The 23,441-nt window shown below is 43.3% G+C and overlaps 1 protein-coding gene across 6 annotated transcripts in view; it reads right to left on the bottom strand.

Moving 5' to 3' along the window:
- The window catches only part of rnf220a (ring finger protein 220a), a 166,686-nt gene extending 151,911 nt beyond the window's left edge, over positions 1-14,775 (bottom strand). For 2 of the 6 annotated variants that reach the window (XM_076744692.1, XM_076744694.1), the window contains exons 1-2: positions 14,359-14,774; positions 1-765 (exon numbers count right to left, since the gene is read on the bottom strand). The exon at positions 1-765 is cut by the window's left edge and continues 441 nt beyond it. In XM_076744692.1, the coding sequence (XP_076600807.1) occupies positions 1-214 (214 nt within the window). In that variant the 5' untranslated portion in view covers positions 215-765; positions 14,359-14,774. Of the gene's footprint in view, positions 766-14,358 lie in introns of all 6 variants that reach the window. The other 4 variants (XM_076744696.1, XM_076744697.1, XM_076744695.1 and 1 more) reach the window with 3 other exon arrangements.
- Between the last annotated feature and the right edge of the window lie 8,666 nt (positions 14,776-23,441).

Raw genomic sequence — 23,441 nt, 5'->3', positions numbered from 1 at the left:
TTGATGCAAAAGTGTAAGAACCATTGTTGAATGGCAAATGGACATCTTTCTCGACTGAAACCGGGACCCCAAATGGACGTGGCTGCTGGCAGGGAATTGAGGCATCACGAGAGGCTTCAGCAGTGGAAGCAAGGACCATAAGGGCCGGGGAGGCCAGGGGATTGGGCAGGTAGGAGGAGCTCTCCATCTTGAAGGCTGCCCTGTGGAGGTCCATGTCTGGACGGAGGGAAGAGGTCGTTAGGATTTTAAGAGGAGGAGGAGATGCTTCCTCCTCAATAAGTTTTGAGACAATGTCCAAGACCCTTGGAAAGGGTCTAAGGATGTGAGAAAATCTAGGTTGGACTCTTCAAGGATTTGGTTTTCTGGAAGAGGGCACTCAGAAAAGAGCGGTTTGAAGAAAGGACAGTATTCTTAAAGAAATGAAAGAATGTCAGCCAACATCAGTTCAGGTGAGGTTGACTTCAGTTCATTTCTCCTCAGTTGAACTAAAGTGAGTTAATCTGTCTCCAGCCAAATTCACTTGAGCTAAGATCAGTGCAGATCATTCCGTGCCAGGTAAGTGCCGTTGGGTATGTTCAGTCCTCCACAGACTTCATAGTTTGGACTACTTCAGTCCTGATGATATTTTTTCCTCCTGGGTAATAAGCTGTAAACGCCTCCCTCTTGGAGAGTTTGTTGGATGTGTTGCCGAAGCCAAATGGTCCGGGGAGGGTGGACATGCGTAGGTCATCAAAGCTGGTTCCTCATCTTCATGTGGTCGCCAATCTGAGAAGAGACAAAACACAAGCATGAGTTTCGATTCATTTTCAGGGTGCTACAGTGATGTTTCGAACTCTTGGGTAGTTCACTATGACTAATCGCAAGAAAAGCAACTTGTTAAGCTTTTTCTTGAAAAATGTGTGTTGATCTCAACAAGCTTATGCAAGACACAAGAACAGCTGTCTGAGCTGTCTCAACTGAGTTCTCCCCGGACATACAAAGTGTGATGGGTAAAGATAATTACATCTTCTTATACATTGTTTTTTTCTTTTTAGATGATTTGTGGTTAGATGAGACCTGCCCTTTGACAGATTTACTTGAGGTTCCTGCCATTTTGGACAGCCCTGAAAAGATCTTATCTGTGCTGACAAAAGTGTTTAAAATCAGCTTTTTTAATATCCGTGATAAAAATTCAAATCCCTTTATGCACTCTGTCACATTTGTCTCAGACCTCCTCATCTTTTCTTAATGATAGGTACTTCCAGAGACAAGAGGCGTGCTGCTCTTTAAACCGACAAAGATCAATGTCTTGCCCTCAATCTGTATGTAGAGGAAAGGCTGGGAGCTGAGTGGAAATGTTTTAATAAAGGAGACGCTGGAAGCCCAGGCTTGAAGTCAAAACCTTTGGGGGCTGAGCGTTCTTAAGCGGACACTGTTGTTGAAGCCACAAATTCAGAACCTCTTGGGATAAAGTGTCCTCAAGTTGACACTGTTGATCAAATCCTGTAAATCCCTGCCTTTTGACAAGAAGCCAAGAACTATTTCAAACCCCAAACTTCTCCCACTTTCCCCTCCTCTTTCCCTCCTGCTCTTTAAAAAAACTTCTCCAAACTGTTTCCACATCACATCTTTCCATTCCGATCTCTACAGCCCTCCATGTCTCATCTCTTTCCAAATGTCCCCTTCTTGTCCTCCATCCTCCTAATCTGTCCATCTCCTCCTCCTCTTCCTCTCCTCTCGCAGTCATCTCCTCCTCTCATCTCCCCAGCGCTATCTCTCCTCCCTCCCTCCTCCATCTCAGATCTTGGTCTAAGCCGCTTATTCCTACCATCTCCCAGGATCTTATTGGACCAGAACCACTTGTCTTAAGATAAGGACACACACACACATTTCACCCACACCCACACACACACATCTGATAAGAGGCTATGTGGCTCAATGTTCAGCTTGACACCCGACTCGGTGGGGCGAACACACTCCACACTCTTGCAGGCTATGCTACCCTCTCCTATCTCTCTATCTAACCACTTTTAATTCCCCAATTTTTACTATCTGTCCTCCCTGTCTTTTTACATCTCTCCTGTCAATCTCTCCTCTCTCATCCCTCCATTCCTCCCTCCCTCCCATGTCTCTCCCGCTCTCTTCTCCCTCGGGTGATTCAGATGGGTGATATCATATCAAACCTCTCCATCTGCCATCCACGAGCCAGAGGAAATCTGACTGAGTGAATAAATTAGCCGTACTTGACCTCACGACCCCCCCGGCATCCGTGGCAACAGACTAGAATCTTCCCTCCCGGGGATTAGATTGGAGCGTGTGATTGGCCGGTCGGAGGAATGCAGAGAGGCAGCTGATGAAACGACAAAATAACATTTCAGAGATTTTTATCCCTAAAAGGGCAATTTGAAGGTGGCTGGCTTGTTAATAGTCCAATATGTTTAGATTAAGAGTAGGTAAAGATGTGCTTGTCGTACATAAGCGGTCGTGGGACTTTGCGCATCGTTCTGGATGAAAAAGAAATCAGATCCGCTTACATGCAAATAGGTTATCATGAGTAATACTACCTGATTTTCTTAAATCAGATAAAGCCATATGCCATTTTGTGCTTTGAAAAAGTACAATTCTTCGTCTTATTAGCATAAAAGTCACCGCTGCCATCAAAATTCAACACCAACGTAACTTGAAAAGGTCAAACATGAAGTCATGTGCACACATACATAAACACACAACGAACTCATGCAGTATCAAGTAGCGGGCCGGGCCGCTCTAGACGAGCTTCAAAGCTGTGTTGACTACCAGCCAGCATCAAAGTAGAAACTCCCTGGGAAATGAAAGGAGAAAATCTTTTATAGCTATCAGCTGTCCACAACACTCATTCAAATCAATTTCCAAACCTGATCTCGGCTTTGGCACGCTCCCCCGCCTCCCACACACACAAAGACACACACGCCAACAACTGCCAGGAGGAAGGAGAGAGGAGAGGGCCCAGAGACAGAGAGAGATGGGGAGATGTGAGATGTTTTACATTACCGCAAATGTACAGTAGACTAGTGTGGAGTGTTGAGAACGGCTTACGCTAACACGCCTCTGGTCTGGACAGATGCCACAGAGTCACATTACAGGCCTCTCTTCCTCCTCCTCCTCCACCTCCTCTTTCTTCTCTACCTACCGCAATCCATCCTGGAAATAGCACCTTGAAAATGTAGCCATGACAAAACTCCTGCCTTTCTTTCTCCCCATCCCTTTCTCTGTCTATCAGCTTACTCCCTCTCCTCCTCTCTCTCCGTCTTTCCCACTTTCTCGTCTGGTGTCCTCTCTCTGTTCGCGCTGTATATCAGATCACGCTTTCTCCTGTATAACCTCTAAAGTCGGAGTGTGTCTGAGGTGTTGATAGCGTGGTAATACACTGATAAGTACCGGGATATTTCAATTTTATTATCATTACCCAGCAGGCCGAGGGGCGGCAAGTGAAGGGCCGCCAACGTGAAGCAGCCAATCCAATAAGAGGACACTGGATATTCCTTTACAGGCCACAGCAGGAGAGGAGAGGAGAGGAGAAGAAAAAGGAGTAAAGGAGAGAGGAGAAAGGAAAAGAAAGGAGGAGATGAGACAAAAGAAGGAGAGGAGGGGAAAAAAAAGAAGGGAGAGGAAACAAGAGGAGAGGAGATAAGAAAAGGAGAGGGGAGGAAAGGAGGAGGAGCAAACAAGAGGCCCTGAGAGGCAAGGAAATGAGGAAATGAGGAAAGGAAAGGAGAGGACAGAAGAGGGTGTGATTTCAGAGCAAAGGGTACAAATCTCATGTCTCTGGGTGATTGACACAAGCCGGCTGCCTTCTGGCCTGGTGGTCTTGTCTGCACATATGTGAACACACACACACACACACACACACACACACGTGATGAGGCCTCTAGAAAGTGATACCGAGGAGCCCTTCAGCTGTCTCTCCACATTTAACTTTTGTGTTTGTTTTTATATGGATGCTTTCACACGTTAAAAATATTTTTCTTAAATGTGTCATTTACGATGAATCCTAACTGCTGTTATCGCACTAATGGAAGTGTCATGAAGCTGCTTAAAGTCAGTGATGTTGTTCACCTTACCTCTAAAACAACAATCATAATTCCGGCTGACATACACCTATGCATACCATCAATATACAAGTGCAATTACATCTAACGCACACATGCATAATGTCAGTCGGTGCCACTTACAATCCCATTTGCCACTGAGGGATACCACCCACACATTGTCTGACACCGGGTATATGCATTTTATAATAGAAAATGTCACAGGGGAACATTTACCACGCTGTCATAATTTGATTACAGTGTGCAAGAATGATACAGCTGTCAGCGCGATATTAAATACAAACAGCGAGGAGGGCTTTTCACGTCAAATCTGCACTTTAAGTGACAATGTTATACCGGTCGCCGAAATTGCGTTGTCAACAACAATGTGCTTTAACATCATTCCTGAGGGGGAATTTCAAATATGAGCCGCTGAGAGGGGGGCTGCAGGAGAAGTCACAGATCCTATGCAAAGGAATTAGTACATGTGGTCTTAGACACTATTATTGTTCCTTAAAAGTAATGATACAATGTTATTTGCTTGTTGGAGAGCTCAGAAACGCCATATTTTGATGGTGGCATTATGGGCATTAAATAGCACGTTAGGTCTCCAATAATGAGAATGATGATGGTTTCCAAATCAGGGTCCTATGTGAACTAGAGTATCCTCACTGTTCCAGATGTTCCAGTGGATTGGTTCTTTGATGGAGAACTGGAGGGAAGAAACAGCAGCAGTTCTGAGTGTCAGGATCAGAAAAGAAGAAGGAAAATGGGATCCAAATAACTACACTGGTGACAAAGAGCGGCCGTCTCATCGAAGCCTTCCTTTTTGTTGACTAGTCGGAATAAATATTTTTCTTGCATGGCTGCTTTGAGTGTGTAACCAACGCTTTTGCTGTTCCAGCACGGCGCTGAAACTTGTCAGATCGAGTTTTCCAGTGTGTCTGTTGAGTTTTAGAGAGGAATCCAATTTTTGTTATAAAAATGTCTTGTCGACTGTGACTGCTGTGCGTATGCGCGCGTCTCTGTGTGTGAAAGCCGGGACTGTCAGGAAGTAAAGCAGCTGAAGTTTTTTTTTTTTTTTTTTTCTTTTTCTAATGGAGACAGAGAGAAAAGCAGTCAAAACCACAGGCCTGTCTGAATGTGTGCCTCTGTGTGTGTGTGTGTGTGCGTGTGTGTGTGTGTGTGTGTGTGTGTGTGTGTGTGTGTGTGTGTGTGTGTGTCCCGGTCCATGGGTATATTTAGAGATTGTTGACAAGCGTGAAAGTGCCACTCTTACATTTTATTACAAGACAGGCCAAGCTGTGTCATTCATCTCATCTCTCTAGTGAACACACACAGTCAGTCACACATTCACACCAGATGATGCAGAGACAGTTTAGAGACTTTGAAGAGTCACACACTTTGAAAAACAAACCATACCGCACGTTACAACACCACAGAACTGAACGGACCTAATTGCATGGAAAATAATGTAAATACATGCTTCCATAATTGAATTGGTATTTAATAAGGAGCGCCAATATCTTAAGTATGTAGCGTAAAAGCGAAAACTAAAGTCTCCTGAGAACAAAATGTTCATGTTCACAGCCCTGAAACTCCAGTTAAAATTTACAGCCTCTAAAGTCTACCCTCAGCCTCTGCCAACCTTGTACTCTATACTTCTCTCTCGCTGTTCTTCACCCTACCCTGAAAGCCTTGGCACGTCTTATTTTAGGGTAATTACAGCACTGTGCATTTTAACCACCATAAAAATCAACCACATAAACATTTTATAGGAAACTGTCAACCCCGTGGACTATTATCAGAGCAAGGTATACTCATAAAGGTGCGACATTTTCAGGTACAAATAATAGGTATCATTGGAAAAAAATAAAAAAAAATCCTGTTTTTACTATTAAAAAAAACTATCTTTAATTCTAACAGCTGCCATTTTCATAGATGTAACACTTCTAACCGTAACACAGCGACATGCTGCTGCTGCCCAATGAAAAGTATACAACTCAAAAATGCCAACCAATCGTGAAATATGACCCTGTTAGAAGTTTCAGGACATTCTTTTGGAAAATGCAACGTGTTTCGTGGAAGACTTGGAAGAATTGTGCAAGACCACAAAACCTTTTTTTTTTTCTTTTTCTTTTTCAAATATAAATACGTGTTTTCACTGGACAGCTTGCTAACTGATCACAATATGCACATCAATGCAGCTCACATGCATGATGTAAATAGAACAAATCACTGCCAAAAACTAGAATTTGCTTAAAGGTGAATGAAAACGCAAACATGCACATGAAATAAAAGGCTTGTTATTTGAAATGGAAAAAAAAAAAGGTATATTTCTCAAACCCTGCAGAGTAAACCAGACCATGCTGAAGACTCGTTTCAGCAGCCAAAAGACAAAGAAAACACTGCTATTTAAAACCCTGCTGTCAGATATTAAATATTTGCCATTATGACACACGCGTGGAGGGAAACAGAGCAAGTAAACTGCCTGTCTGTGTGGTGTGTGCGTGTGTTCTTTTTAACATAAAAAGCATGCGCTAAGCTGCACACAGGTCCACTCTGTATTCCACACAGACAGCAGTGTTTGTGCTTTTTGCTTCAGTAGGTGTGTGCGCGTGGATCTGCGTGTGTGTTTGCTGATGTCCGAAGCAACAGTCGATACTATTGAAATCTACTCATTCATGTCTGGCCATGAGGCAAAGCTCAAATGTCCTTGTGAATAACCCCCCCTCCCCCTCGCTCTCTCTCTCATATTATTTGTCCTTGTCTTTCCTTTCAGCTGTAAAACCCAAATTTTGTTTCCAAACGCCTTTGAAATATCCAATCTCATGTTTCTCTCTTCTTTCCTCTCTCCCTCTTTCTTTCTCCCGCTCTGATATGAAATCTGTAACCAGGTTATTCGCTTCAGTCAGCAGCTGCTGCAGTTAACAGGAGATACATGCATCAGCAGTGGGAAAAAATATTACAGTAAGATTTAATAATATACAGACACACACATCATCCTGAGGTGGATAATGACACTTGGACAATATTCAGCAAGAAAATCAATAAGGATTGGACAAGCTTGTGTGAGTGAACATACAAGCTTTGTGCAGCAGTCAACGAACAATAAATATATTTTAGAGAACGTGTTACTCAACAACAAATACTCAAACGAATCTGTTTTTTGAATGCGGAAAAAAATAAGAGGGACAATGTTTTTGTCATCTTTCTTTCCCAGAGTCTCTCTGTGACATTCATGCAATACTCCTGAAAAAAAAAAAAAGAAAAGAAAGAAAGAAAGAAAGAAAGCAAGAGGATTTACTTCTCAAATAAGCCTTTGTGATTTCGGAGACAGAGTCATGGCCGGGAAACAAAAATCATTCTGGACGTCGGCCCTGACCTGTGGCAGGGATTTCTATTCATGGCAGCACCAGCGAGGCTCAGTTCAGTGGGGCCAGCTAATTCCTGGTACAGACAAGGCTAAATGGGAAAAGCACACCATTCCACTGCTCACAGATTGCCATGCCCAAAGTGTATTTTTGGATCATTGGTAAACCAAATCTCAGCATCTACATTTTTTTTCTTTTTTGTTTCCCTGAAATGATGCTAAATAGACCTCCTTTGACGCATCTGGCTACTGTCAGGTGCATCAGTATCGGCCTGTATTCTGGACAGGGACATTTTTATGTCACTTTAAGAGTCCAAAAAATAACAATTCATAATCGCAGCAAGCTGTTGCAAGTCACTTTACATTGCTTAATATCTGACAGAGGACAAAATGACATAAATACCCTCCCTTTCTACTTCAAATAAAACATTTTCATGTGCTTAATTTATGGTGCAATAGAAGCTGAGACAGGCCGTAACACGGAGCTTAACAGAAGCCAGAAGAGACCAACACTCAAAAGCTGACAATCTGTTCTCATGCCTCATAGTTATCCGTTTCTGTTGAAGTCATAATGCTTTAAACTTTGGGCTTTTGGCACGCACTCACAAAATCCTTCTAAGCCTGACGGACGACACCAGTGTCTCTTTGCTGACTGACAGGTGACAGAACTTGCTCTCTGTCCTGCAGCAGTGTGTCTGAGCGTGCGCGTGCGCGCGTGCGTGTGTGTGTGTGTGCATGTGTGTGTGTGTGTGTGTGTGTGTGTGTGTGTGTGTGTGGCACCAGCCGCCCTGCTATGACTCTTTATTGCTGTGCTGTGCCGGCGTGTACAACAGCAGCCACTAATCTAGCTGGCTGGCAGGCAGACAGGCGGCTGGCTGGCCGGTTTGTACTACAGGCTGCATGCAAGTGCAAGCCAATTAGTTCAAGTTTAACAAGGAAAAACTGCCTCCAGGTACACTGTTTTCACTCCTAGATCCTGCTGTAATAATCCTCTATTGTAAGTTAATAATAAGAACAATGGGAAACGTCTTTGATACCTGCCGGGAAATGATCTGCTCTGCTCTGCATGGAGGCCTGAGGTTAGAGATGCAGAGCAGCAGTGCTGGAGCTGGTGAGAGGATGCTCAACCAGCAATCAAACCTTTATGTTAACTCACCAAAAGTCTACCAAGCATGCTATGTGAATATCAAACTGCGTGTGTGCGGACATGCAGACGCATACAGGAGTGTGTTCCTGCAGGTATTTCTGCATCGCTCGGTGTGATCAGACTGCCCGTATCGCTCTCGCCTTCTGCCTGGATGCCCGGCTGGCTGCACCGAGAAAAATGATAAGTAGGCTACACAAATACTGTGTGTCTGCAATCGATGGACGCAAATGCACCAACAGTGTCTTCTGGGGAGGTGTGCGAAGGGGGGGGGGGGTGAATATTAGCTTATTTTCCAAGCAGGGAGCTTGTGATATGGCTCTCGGTGTAATTGACGAATGAGGGGTGGGGGTGTGAGGAGAGATATGATGTGGCGGGGAGGGGGCAGCGGTGGGGGCGGAGGGGGATAGACACAGAGAGAAAGAGACACGGAGCAATATGGAGAATAAAAAGTATCTGACATCCGACACAACTCCCCCCTCCCCCATTAGGCTAATTCTTTGACTTTCTCTTGTTGCCGATAGCGTCTCCAAGTGATATTTCCCCCTGTAACGGCATTACCAGTGGCTGCCTTCTCCAATGCAATCAAACCATTAAACACAGCGCTGCATCCCCCACATGGAGTGATTTCCTTCCAATAGAAAACGACTGGACATGAGCTACTCCCCTTTCCTGTCATCAATAACAGGAATCATTGGGTCTGCATGCATATTGGCAGGAAGAAGATAAACTTCACGTTTGCAGCAGAAGTCTTATTTTGCTGACTTGAAAATAATCATCACATTAATATCCAAGCCAAACCTTTTTGTCGCATTTGCATGCATTTTCTAATATATATGATTTAATAGTGCTTCTATGGCCAGAAAAAATGTGGAAATCTTTCACTTTAAATGACTTTTATCAACAAAAAACAATGAAAAGTACTATTTTCCTATAAACATACTAATAAGACAAGCAGAATGCACTTTAAAATATTAGACAAGAAAGTGCACAGTGCGTGAACAAACGCTAAAATACAAACTTTTCAACACGGAATATTGCACAAATCATCCGTAATCGCCTGAAAACACAATCTGCGTTGCGGACAGGCTGCAATTTCCAGTGAGGGAAAACATTTGGTTCGTTTGATAAGCGAGACAGGCCTACAATATCCATCCATTAAATGATTGCATCCGGCTCTTCGCACTTAATTATGGTGATTAGAACAGCGATAACAAGACAACAATAACGCAAAGTTTTTAAGATGCAGACCGCGCAGGACGCCGTTTCTCTCGGAGGGGGCCCCGCTGCCGTGCCTGCGTGTTCAAACACTTGTTATTTGCCGGCGACGCGTTTATTTCAATTACCGTGTGCATGTCAAATTAGCTCTCGTATGTAGTGTTTATTAGCACAACAAAATAATAAAACACACACAGAGGAGGTGGGGGAGGAGACGGCGAGGAAGGGGGAGGGAGGGGGTGAAGGAGTGGGGAAGGAGTTGCTTCTGCTTTTAATAAAGAATGAGGAATTAGTGCATATTGATAGGACTTAATAGACCGAGGGGGGTCATCAAAGTAGTCGCGACTGAGCGATCCACGGTTAATTTACTATCAGTGTCATGTTATGGAGGGGGGGTGCTGCGCGCGTCGTGACGCATTAATATCCAAATATGTGAGGTGGCCTCTTTTTTTTAGTGTGAACGCACGTTTAAGGCCTGAATACACGTGGATTTATAGTTTTTGTTCCGGGCGGCTGATCACACGGAGAAAATACACAACAGTTACATCCGCTTCTTTCTTTTCTTGATTGCTCATCTTCTCCCCCAGAGATGCGGCGGGAAATAAAACGTAGTCAGCAGCGTAAATCCTCAAAAAAATAATAAATAAAAAAATACAATCCCATACAAACATACTTAATATGATGTAGAAGTTGCTCACCAGCCCCTTACTCATTATTTACGCTGCGATAATTAATAATTAATTTTTTGTTTTATTTTTATTATTATTATTGTTTCATGGCCATGCGGCGCTTCCTCGGATCCAAATTAAAATAAACTTCCCTCCCTGCGGCCATCGATCCAGAGGAGAGGTGTGAAATGGACATTAATTTTAGGTCACTTCTCGGTGCGCAAAGGAGGGGAGGAAGAGGGATCAATGGCGAGCAATAACAGCTGACTGCTGGGGAGGGGGGTAAGGATCGAAAACGCTGACAAATAAATCATCTTTTGCTACTTTTCCTCCAACCTCGACACTTTTTTTCCCCTCTTTTTTGCGCCTGCAGACTATTCCTTGGAGAGTGGAGAGAGAGGATGAGGCCCAAATGAATGAGTGAGAAAAATAAATAGAGCACAGGTATTCCGAGACTTCATTAAAAATTAAATTATTATATTCGGTTTGGTTGAGAAAACAAATGGACAGAATCCCTCATGGCTGTCATGTGAAGGCCCGACTCGTGTTGTTTCATTCAAAAATTATTTCTTCCACATCTGATCAAAGGCGTCATTGTGAGTGATGTAGATCTGTGTAATCCCAAAGCTCTGAGGCTCTGTCTCTGAATTAATACTAACGACGCACATAAAAAAACATAAAACATAACATAAAAAAAAAGCCAAAATCAAAATCTGACTTTCACAGAAACATTAAAAAAAAAAAAAAAAAAAAAATCAGACTCTCCGGCGCGTTTAAATGCGGACGTGAAATATGAGAGTTTGATGAATACAAGCGGCGGCCTATAAATCACTGAGCTCTGAAAACTGAAGCGGAAAATAATAAAATGACAGAAAGTGACAAGGTGGTGCATCACCCCGCGTGACAGCATTTTATCATGAAGACCACAAAACACTTTTAAATAGACAAAAAGTGAAATATTATGCATGAGGCGAAAAATGCAGCTTTAATTTTTCTTAATTAAAAATGGCCTATTAGGAAACACCGTCTTGTTTAAATGATGGTTTAGATGCATTTTTAAGACTCATAATAAAGCAATGGAAGTGAAATCAATCGCTCTGAATGTCTCATTAACATATCATTAAAAGCATAAGAATTAAACGGTGATTTGGAGGTGGGCCTATTTTATAAAAGCGCCTTTCTGTGTGTACACATTAACTGGGGGGGAAATGCATTAAATAAATCTCTTACAGTACATCTTCAAAATTATTTATTAAGATTAATGCCTTTACAAGCACCTGTAACATATAGAGGGATGGACTGTGCAGCCTTGAATGGATAAATGACATGTCTCACATGCGGATAATTACAGGGGGAAATGCATGTGCTCACTTTTCTTTGTTGGTAAATTATGTTAATGAGAAATATGTGAAATAAAACTTTCCGCGGCACCGGCAACAGCCCCTCCATAACGTGCTGTATATGAGGCCATGATAACACGCTGAAAAGGAAACGTTCGTGAACGCCTCTCCTGCTTCACCACATTCCACTTTTAAAAGCTCATTATTGCTTACTAACGTGTGGGCTTGGAAAATGAAAAGGCTCCGCTGGTCGTTAGAAGTCAGGGCTGGTTGATCTGACAATCAATAAAATCAATTTGACGGGATTCATCACGCTGCGTTCACCGGATCTGGATTTGGAGTTTCTGATTTTTGAGTAACTATAATTCAATCTTCACAGTGCGGTGAGTTCAATGACCCGCCGCGAGCGCACCTTCGCCCCCAAAGTGTGTTTTTCCGCGCTATTTATTGCTGGCAGTGAGAGGACTTTTCAGCTTGGAAATTACTACTAATAGCTCTGCTGCATTTTTTCCCCACAATACTAATTTTATTATCGCCTGTTCTGAGCGCTGCGGCTTGGTGCGGCAAGCGCGTAAGCGACTGCTCACTTGTTGGCTTCAGTGAGGTCTTTTTAAAACAACGATGGAGGTAAGACAAGGTCGGAGCACAAGCAGAGAAAGAAGGGAGTGAGGACAAATTAGTGAGATATCTCTTCGACTCCAGACAAAACTACAGAAATTGTGAGTAAAGAGAAATTGAGAGTAATAAAGTCAATCTCATCCGAGTTTTCATTGTCTGCGTGCGCCACTTTGAATAAGTTAATTTACTGCATAATAAAAAAAAAAAGCATTAAAAACAAAATTAAAAGTCAAGCATACAACAGCTTGTAAAGAATATGTGGAAAAATAGATAGAAAGAAATATTGGAAAGAAAACCAAACTCCTATTTTAAAGGCGTGGGAACTGTTGAAAAAAAATAAAATAAAATAAAATAAAACCTGAGTTCAGTTAAAGGTAATAATCCTTTCTTTATGGTGAGACACGGTAGAGTTCTGAAAATGTATCTTAAATGGAAAGTGAATGTTAGATCCGGTAATACCGACGCAGCAGCAGCAGCGGGACCTGGCGCTCGGGGGAAGCCGATTTTGGCTCACTGTGCCCGGCCACGAAGCTGGAAGGCCCCCGGGACTTCCTCTTGCCGGGCACTCTTATTTAGGGGGAGGATGTAAATTATAGTGGCTCCGTAGTTAACAGGTGTTTCCCAACTGTGTGTAGACCTGTGTGTCTCTGTGCGCGGGCACGTGTAGGCGCGTGCTACGCAGCGAGTCGCCCTCTTTTTGAATCCAAGCCGTCTGTTTCTCTTTGAGGGAAACTGAGAATAATTTGTTGCGCATTTAAGAGGACTTGCACGCACACGCTTACGGGGGGGGGGAGAGTTTCCTGTAAAACACATTTCTCTCCTCTATTTCACCTTTTGTTTCTTTTCATAATGTTTTGGTAATTGTTTTATTTTAATTGCTACAATCACATTTGCTCGGATAAAAAACACAAGTTTAAAATGAGAGATTAAAACGCAAATCCGTTTTTGAAGATTAGTAATCCTATTATCATAGCATGGTTGTGGTCCATGGGTCCTTCAATAAATTTCTATCCATGCGGGCGTTTCATTAAAATCAGCCTCATCAGAGGTTTTATTGGACACCAAGTACCGGGGCCAATATGCGGCTGTTTAAGCCACATGCCCTGATCACTATGAGCGCCTTAATGCTCCAAAGCAAGAGGAACTTTCACTGAAGACCAGCGATAGAATGATTCAGTGAGGCATAACCACTGCTGTCTTCATGTAAAGAAGAAAAACTTTACTTTTATATAAATAGAGTCACTGTAGGCCTGCTGACTAACGCTCGTGACTGAGGAGGATCTAGTGGGTAATGATGGGAAAACATCTCTGGAGCTCTGCACAAATAATACGGATCAGTTTCCACGGCAGACTTTGACTGTATGTTTCATTCTTTGACTGGGATGTTTGAGAATAATTCAAGAGTCTAACCACTAGTTCTGAAAGGACATAACCAGCTTCCTCAAAAGCAATCACAAAATCAATATTTAGAGTTGTAAAAAGTTGAAATATTGCCTGCAGTGCACGGCCGCGCTGTGCAACACACCAGTGTGTGCTGAGGTTAATGTATGCGTAATGGCACTGACACACGCACGACACTGAAACAAGTGTTTTCAAGAAGCCACTTTCTTATTTGGGAACCTCGCATGTGCACAAACACACGCGCGCGTGCACACACACTTAGACAGACACTAAGTGGTATAAATGTATACGCACTCACGCGCACACGCGTAAAAGTCCGTGTCCAAAACGGAGACGGACCGTACGGTGACTTTTTCCTCTCTCTGGCTGTATTGAATTTTTTGACGCGTGGAAACGCACCGCGAGGCGCACAATCCCCGAGAAAGTTTACAGAAACGACTCGAAACCCGCGTCTTACACAGAGAGGAGCGGCGGAACGCGAAGCAGGCGTGGAAACAAACTGTGTGAGCTTCAAACAACAACAACAAAAAGACAAGTCAGTGTTACTCACCTCGCCGTGGCAGAATCCGCTTCTTCTGCAGACGACTCCTCGGTTTCCGGCTTCTTTTTTTTTTATCCTCACAACAAACGGAAAACTTTTTCTGCGGAGTGGGAATATCAGCAGCACTGGCCCTTCTGGCTCTTGCGCAGCGGCGCAGGAGATAACGGGAGGCGCTTTCTGGAAGCAAAAGTAGTTAACACCTCCCCGTTAGATTACCAAAGCGCAGCCAGAGAGGAGGACAGAGAGCGAGGGGGAGAGAGAGAGGCTGACTTTCCAAGAGCACTGTGTAAAGTGGGTATCAATAGCGCAATCGCGCGTACAGCCCCTCCGCTGAAACACCGAGAGGGACGATCAGTGGGAGGAAAGAAGTGAAGCCGGTGAGGGAGCGCAGGATCGCAGAGATGGTGGCAGCCAGTGGTGGTGTTAGGGGATGGGGTGAGGGGGGGGTGGGGGTCTCACAGTGCTCAACGGCGACGTGTGTGAGGCTGGAGCTGGGTTGCGCGAGGCTGAGCGGGGAGTGTGGGGGTGGACGGAGGAGGGAGGGGGGAGGGGAGGGGTGTCCAGAGCGCTCCGAGGTGCAGTACTGCCGCGCAGCGCTCGGGTCGCTCAATGACTGACTGACAGACACGCAGACATAGCAGCTCTCTGCTTTTTCGTGGTGAAAATTCACTTTTATGTCATAATCTGCACTCCTTACTGATATCAACGTGGGCTTTTTTCCCTTCTCTGGCCATGAAACAGGTCACACACTGCTCCCAAACAGGCAGTGGACCGCGCTCTTTCTTGCCTGAAAACAATGTGGGTCTCTCAGTTTCCTCCTGTGAGAGATCAAGTAACCGGACAGTGTAAATATCCGAGATTTGCGTCACTCTTCTGCAAGATATAATCAATGGTGACAGTATTTCTGCCATGACAAATACAGTGCTACCAAAATCTGGCTTTCTTCTTCTAGCTCCACAAAATGAAGAGTCTTTATGAGAACATTCAAGAGTGAAGGGGGGGAAAAAAGTGTTTTTAAATTTCTTGGGGTGTGTTTATCCGTGTGCATGTGTGGACACTGTTTCTCAACCCCCCCCCCCCCCCCCCCCCCAGCCTTCTGCCTCTCCCCTCTGTCTGCTGTTTCGTTCCCCTGGGTGATTTCCACTGCGCTTTGTGCGCAAAGTGAATGAATTATCCCCCTCCTCTCCCTCACTTGCTCTCTCTCCCCTCTCTTTCAGCCGTTGGAGAGACTGCTCGCCATAAAGCCAATGAAGTCCACCTCTTAACAAAAAGAGGTGGACTACCAGACACTCTTATAAAGTGCGCACTGCAGACTGAAGTTAGGGAGACAGAGGGAAGTTCACTCCACACCCGCAGCTGTGTGGCAAAGTCCCGGCATCGATCAACCATACCTTCAAAGCCATTTTCACATAAAGTATGTACAGTTTACGGGAAAAGGCCACCTCTTACTTACTATTGTACTTAAATGTGTAAAATTCCCCAAACTCAACTTCTCAGTTCGGATATTTATTTATTTTTTTTTTTTTACAGAATTGATCTCTGACATCTGTAATTGTTTTTAATCAAATTCATTTATTGACTTTTGTGTATTTTTTGTCCTTTCAATAAAATACATTTGGACTGCATTGGATTAAATTCATGACTGTACATAACCAGAGCCAAAGCTCTGACAGCTCCTTGTATGCATGTATCCTTGGATACAGTAATCTGACGGTCACTGTAAGAAACAATCATTGTCATCGTGGGAAAATAACGAGGCGCCCTCCAAAGTGGAGTTTATCCCCCAACTATTTGGGAATATTGGAATATTAAACCTGAAATGTTTCCTTTTTTTTCTTTGGAGGGAGGGGGCATGATGTGTAACCACTAGACAAAACAAAGTGTGTATGTGTGTGTTCTGAGGACAGAGTGTGTCAGACTGGGTGAGTATGAGAGACAGAGAGAAGAGAAGCCTCTTGTCCTCTGTCTTCCTCTCCACTACATCCCCCTGCTGGTCACATGTGGAACTGATAAATACTACTGAGCTACAAACTGACTTTTTTTTCTTTTGTAACTCACTTTGGGTCAGTAGCTGTAAGCAAATGGGTGGTGCTTTCATTTTCATGGTTTGGTACTGAAAGGGCAAAAAAAAGGGAACCAATACGAGTCACTATGATAAAAGCAAATATGGATTAATGGAAGGAAATTATTTTGTGTTATCAGAAAGTCCACAGGGCATGCAAAGCTAATCAAAAAATGTGTTAAACAAACCGGAACATGGGGTTAAATGTCCACCCAGTAGCATTTTACTGCAATGAACAGGACTCTTAGTGGGGAAAAAAACAATGTATTTATGGATTCAAATGACTCCTGAAACTATGATAAGTGATTTTCATAGAGAAAGAAAAGAAGATATGACAATTCATGACAATTCAGAATAATATAATAAATAAAGAAATCATCAAAGCAGAATTAGAATTAGAGGCCATCAAACGGCTGTTTTGATGCTGTTAAGATACCACAGAAATGATTCTGTAAAGGTGAAAACACTTAATATCACTAGTATATAAAACCCTGGCTGGAAAGAAGAGGCCATAAATAGTCTACATACTTTTTTACCATACCACAAAACTGGTATCTACGTTAAGTTCAAACCTTCAGATTTATCCCATCTCCAGATCTGAAGTGCCAACAAGGCTGATTCTATCTAATTTCTTGTGCTAAATGATGTCTCCCACCAACGGTTAGTTCATCATACCAGAGTGTGATTCTTTTCTCATGAACTCACACTCTGATCTGGTTTCACGCTATAAAATACCAATGTTTTAGATAACAAAGGCGTGGGAAAAGTGAAGAGGGTTGAGTGTGTGTGTGTGTGTGTGTGTGTGTGTGTGTGTGTGTGTGTGTGTGTGTGTGTGTGTGCTGGGTGGTCTCCATGCACATGAGGAGCAGTAGCAGTGCCATTAGTGGTGTGTTGTCTTGCTAATAGGCTCAGTTTGGAGTCAATGGGCTGACTGAGGAAGAGGACCATCCATGTATTAGATCCCTTTCCATTCAAAGTCTAATGCCACCCTACAGTTCAACCCTCTGATGTTTTTAAATGCTGCCTCTGTGTGTATTGACTAGGAAGCACTTTGATAGCACCTGTTTGACTGCTGAGACATCTGCACTGTTTCTTTCCCCCACTCTGGAGCTAAGACATTCCCCCTGCAGACCTCAGAGGTGGAAGGGATACTATGAATGTGAATTTTTAACATGCAGATTCTCCCAAATTGGGGGGAAAAAAACCCTTTAGTGGTATCTAACCATGCAGGTGGTCAGGATTTTATTTGCCTTGGTTTTTAAATATCTGTCTCTGCCTCCACACCAAAACACTGATGAAGAGAATGGAATTTAATTTGTGTTGCTCACTGTATTGAAACACCATATTTTAACAGAACCAAATCTTCCCAGAATTTGTGTTTTAGGATGCTGTATACGTCTCACCATGACCAGCTTTCATTGGAACTACTTTGTGCTGACTGCATGTTCGTTGGATTGGCTGGAGAAATGGCTCCAGTCTCGTGTGGACACTGGGAGTACAACCACAGTTAGATCCGCCCAAAAAAATGCTACACCACCTGATCCAGCAAGGCGCCGTGTTGATCAGTCAAGAGTAGATTATTTTCTAGTGAAAGCTAAGAAGAGATGCACCTGCCATAACTTTCCAGAGTTGTAAATCCTTGTTTACAGTATTAAAAATGGCTGTGCAGAGGTTGGGTGCTTGACATGCCTTCAAACTCATGGATCTATTCCTCTAACTGGACTTCCTGGATTGTATTTCATGTCTCATAGGTATCTGAAACATCATGCCCCCAATGGCGAGTGGGGGCAATTTCAACACAGGGTGTTTTTTGCTATGAATGCTTTCTCAATGGGAGATTGTTTCTTTACCATTTGGATGAATCAACCCCAGTACCTCTCTTTATGCAGACATTCACCAATGCCCTCCACAATTCAAATCACAAGAGTTTAAAAGCTGACTGAAATGATATATTTGGTGAGGAGTACCATATCTTTCATTGGCTCAAAAAAGCTCAGATAAAGTTGGATTATAGTAGAACAACGGCAGGTGTTTATACCAAATACAGGACTGCATTTAAAACCGCAACGATCTGCATTAAGCATGTAAAGTACAATCTAGAAAGTCAATTTGGACGAAAGGTACAGACGCACCAAATACAGTGAGGACACACCTGAATGCATGAGACCACTGAAAGCTCTGGCTGAAGGATGACGTAGTGTGACTTGAGCGTTTGGTTTTGCCTCATTGAGGCCAGGTCACAAACTACCTCATATTACAGCTAAACAGTACACTAAAATATGTTTCGAAAACATTTCAGTCGAGAAACGGGCAACACAGTAACAGAATCTTGAGAGTTGAGGACAAGTCGCGATTATGCAAATTCAGATACAGCGACTGGTCCATCAGCTCGCCACGCTGTATCCATCAAGCACCGCATGTATAGTTCTGTTCTGTACAGAAAATGAATAGGTTGACTTGACATCTGTCAACGGATCCAATGTGTCTGTATCCTAACAGATCCATGAGTCTGAAGACTTATCAGGGGCAAAAAATAATTTACAGGGGATTATATTCTGAGGAAGGATTTTACTGGTGTGGAAAGTCATCACGGCTACAATCATTCTATCTTTCATCGTGACGATCGTGAGATTAAGTTCTAAAATAACCTATCACGAATGTGTGTTTGCAAGTATTTGTTTGGCCGATGCAGTCCCTTGCCAGATGATATTGCATTTTGGCAGAAGTTGAATCAAGCTGTATCAGTGCCCTCACTGAGCCAATGCACAGGTCCCTTTCAAATGAATGAGGGGGTGCCGAGTTTCATGCAGTGCTGTCATCTGCCTGAGCGGCAGAAAGTATCAGTGAATACACTGTATGTTCCAACATGCAAGAAAGAGCTGAAAAGCCATCTTCCCCTACATCCACAATCCCAATCGCTAATGACATGAGTGTACAGCACTGTGTGTTAGCAGAACCAAGATAACACCAGGGCTTGTTCTGTTGTTCAGCAGGTTTCTCCGCGTCCATCAGAACTGAGTCACGTCCTTGTTACGAGAGCCCTGACATCTCCTCTGAAATGACAGAGTGATAATGAAAAGCCAAGCTGACAGCAGACGGCGGGGGCTGCCCTCTTACAGCCCGCTTTCACCTATGCTTGGCCGGGTTTATCCTTGAATTGAATTCTAAGTCTTCAAAACTCTAAACTAGGAGGGCTGGACTGAGGCGAGTCAAATAGAGAGGGTGTGCAAAGCTGTGGTTTTCTGCTTTGTTTGTGTTGCTCGTTGGCTCGGCTATTCTATTTGGTAAAACATAGCAATCGGGAGGGAAAAAAGGTGCTGTAGTGAAGACAGCTTCAGTTTTTTTTGAGCTGGTTGGTGTATATATATACAGATAAAGGTTTCCTTGAAGGAAACCCATGTCTATTTTATGGCTTGAACCTGTAATCCTTTGATGTTTTAAGGCAGCTCAAACTTGACCCTCCCTACCACCCAGTGACTAAAGTAATACCCTGTTAGGTCCTTTACACCACGTGGGACTTAATTCCTTAAACAAACCATGTTTGAGTGTGATTTACGGCTTATCTGGACAGGCGACGGTCATTTCTATCTTTCCTTTAATAATTTACGATTGGTGGAATTTATAGCACCGGCTCCCCAGCCGTGCATGCCGCCAAATCCATATGTCTGTAATATAATGAGATTTTAGCGCAGCAAGATTATAAATTATGGTGTGATTTGTTCTCTCGCTGTTTTGTCACGGCATATCCTTTGAGTGTGTGTGTGTGTGTGTGTGTGTGTGTGTGTGTGTGTGTGTGTAGCTTGGGGACATGGCTGGCATTTGGCTGCCATGACGCTCTAATTGCTGACGTACACACAGATAGATGGGACCTGATGGTTGGTGTCACCACTGGAGGGTGGGAGGAGAGAGGAGAAAGAGGAGAGTTGAGGGACGAAAGGGGAGCATGAGGAGAAAGAAGAAGAATAGCTGGCTGGAGGAGATGAGGAGGGGAGGAGAAAAAAGGAGGTAGAGGATGGATGGATGAAGAGACAAGTGAGGAGGAGAGATATTGTCTTGTGGCGGGAGAAGCAGCTGCCAGCAGCTACACGGCCAAGCGGTTAACCACACTGAGGGAGCCGCATTTAGAGAAAGGAAAGCAGAGGGAGGAGGGACGGAGACGCAGCCACATTCATCTCGCTCTCACATCCATTGCTCCAGGGAGCTGTTGGAAAATAAAGAATTACATGGCCCTGATCAGATTACATTACAGTACAAGTGATTACATACATTTGACTCTTGTACAAAAGAACAAAAAATGAAGGAAGGGGAAGGAAACATACATGATCTGATTAATTATGTAATTATGTGGTATTTGTTCTGGCTATGATACATGGGCAACATTCTGAGGGAAGGTAGATGGGTAATTTCATCTGTGCTTCACCGCTTGCCACTGAAACCTGCTTTAATATAAATGCTGATTTTGTGCCAGTCGTCATTTACAGACTTGACTGCTACTTAAAAACATTCTTTGTTGTTGTATTTGGTTTACATGGGGGGGGGGGCTTTTATGAGAAGTGTTAGGGTTAGGCAGCTAAATTTCCTGTTTAAGGTTAGGGAAAGATTATGGTTTTGTTCAGTTAAAAATGCAAATCCTAATTGCATGGCTAAGAGAGGACGCAAGAAGTTTAAAGCGCGATACCTTGATCTCCACGTTCTTACCTTTTGCCTTACTACATTAAAGCCACACTACTTCCTGAATTGGACGTTTGCATTGGTTGTAAATCACAAGGTGTGGAATAGACCAGTATGGACTTAATACCTCAGCTACTGGGCTGAGGGTGTCAGAGCATTGTTGCACACACGTCAATTATCTACCCGTCCTCCTCCAAAGGAGATCTTTAGCTCTCCACACATCTCAAAAACTCATGTATACGTAATCAGCATGTCATTTTGGAAGGCTCTAGAGGTTGGTGGCTTGAGGGGTAAAGCATTGATAGTGCAAATGCTTTAGTCTTGTGTTGGGTATCGTTACTAATGTCAATAGGAGCAATTAAAAAACGAACGAATCTGTCGCATGTTTGATCGTTTGGCCATAAAAAAATGAGAATTCAACCATTTGTTTTTTATTCTTAAAAATAGTATTGTGTTTAACCAACCTATTTTTCTTGTTCAGTGTAAGAACTTATTGGCCAAATCCAAAACTCGGGAATTTCTGACCTGTCTGATGTCTATTTTTCTGCACAATTAGAAATTCCTGCCATTTGGGGGATTGCTTCTACAAATCTAAGCATTTGGAAGAAATGTCCATTGTTCTTTTACAAATAACACATCTACATCCATGGATGACAACAAAAACAAGAATATCAAAAACTCGGAAAATAATACTGGTGCAAATATATGGGTTGAAATATTGTGTTGGCTTCAAGGCCGGGAACGATCAGAGTGTATTTCCTCCCTCGTCGCCCCGGTCGCTCCGTCATCTTCAAACATCCACGGGGAGTGACTTGTTATTTGCTCTGAGCTGTCTGCATGGTTTGGCTTTTTGATTAGAGAGAGACAGAAAGAAAGAGAGAGGGAGACAGAGGGAGAGAGCACAGATAGTGAAGAGAGAGACAGTCTTCAGGCACATGTCAAGCAATGTCACAGATAATCACACATCGCCTTAAAATAGCTTTGAAAATGACAGTGTTGGGGGGGCTTGGCTGAGAAGGGCGATGTTGGGGTTTAGGGGGGCGTGAGGGATGCATCAGAGCACATGTTCTGTAATTAAAGACCAGATAAAGTTAATTTCTGACAACTCCCCGGGGGAACATTTATCAGGGCCAACATATAAAAAAAATGTCTTATCGGTGGAAAAAGAGCAGAGCTGGGGGGGGAAGGGGGGGGTACATGAGTATCTAACACACATCTGCTTTGTTCTTTGAAACAGAGATAAATATAAGGGGGGTAACTATAGTGACAGATGGAGAAAGAGCAATTTCCTCAGTCAGTCAGGTGAAGATGGTGAAGTGGCCTCCTTCCCTCATCATCTACCCAGTAAAACCAGCCTATTTCATAGTCCACGTGGTCTCCACATTACTGCTTCCACTGGCGCCGTCCCTGCTGGTGCTGGGGTGATTCGAACCAGTGCAGAAATCATTGTCAAAATCTAAACTCGGGGTTGTGTACAGTAGCTGAGGTGGACCAAACAAGTGGAAATTAAACATTCAGTGCGGCAGCATTTCAATCTAGAGACCAGCATACTTGTCTTAGTCAAAATTGCTGACAAGGCACACATTAGAAGACAGTGCTAACCTCTGGTTGAAAATCAAGTATTGACTCCTATTGATTTCAGTACAGTTCTAGTGGCCATCACAGAACGACACGTACAAAAATTCTGCACTGGCTTCAACATTCAACTGTGGTGGATGACAGATATTAACAGCAGACCACTGTTCGAGCTGTGTCTCTGGCTAATCACGTGGGTATTTTAAGGCTAAACATGATCCTTTCCTAACCTAACCAAGCGGTTTCTGTGCCTAAACCTAACCAGACCTTAAGAACTGTGACTGCATTTGACATTTTTTTGGCATAAATACAGTACGACAGAATAAATAAACAGCTCAGAATTTTGTACATGCTGAGACCATTTTCATTTTTTTGTTGGAATGATTTGCCCATCGACTCTATAGCAAGCAGAAGCTGGTAGTTAAGCTAAAAATAATGTTTATTCCTGCAGACGTTTAATGGTCCGTCAAATGGGATAACAAGGACGGCTGATTTGTGGGCCTTTCTCTGCAATTACCCAGCCTTCCCACTTCCTCCCTGTTTAAATTAAACAAGCCATTGATTTTATGCTGAATATTATTGTGCCATATTCCTCAAGAGTGCTTTTGATAGAGATATGGAGTGATTGGACTCAGACACACTGAGAGAAAGACGGATATATAAAACTGAAGAGGTGAGCAGATGCGAGAGTAGGTCTGTGGGACAAAAGATCTAGTTGGGTTCACATGATTGATGTTGAACAACGAAATTTTCATATTGCAAATGAAATTTTTTGCCATACAAA

This window comes from Chaetodon auriga, chromosome 12 (assembly GCF_051107435.1).
Source record: "Chaetodon auriga isolate fChaAug3 chromosome 12, fChaAug3.hap1, whole genome shotgun sequence".
Taxonomy (NCBI): domain Eukaryota; kingdom Metazoa; phylum Chordata; class Actinopteri; order Chaetodontiformes; family Chaetodontidae; genus Chaetodon; species Chaetodon auriga.
The sequence above is the reverse complement of the archived record's forward strand: the minus strand, read 5'-3'. Positions and strand labels throughout refer to the sequence as shown.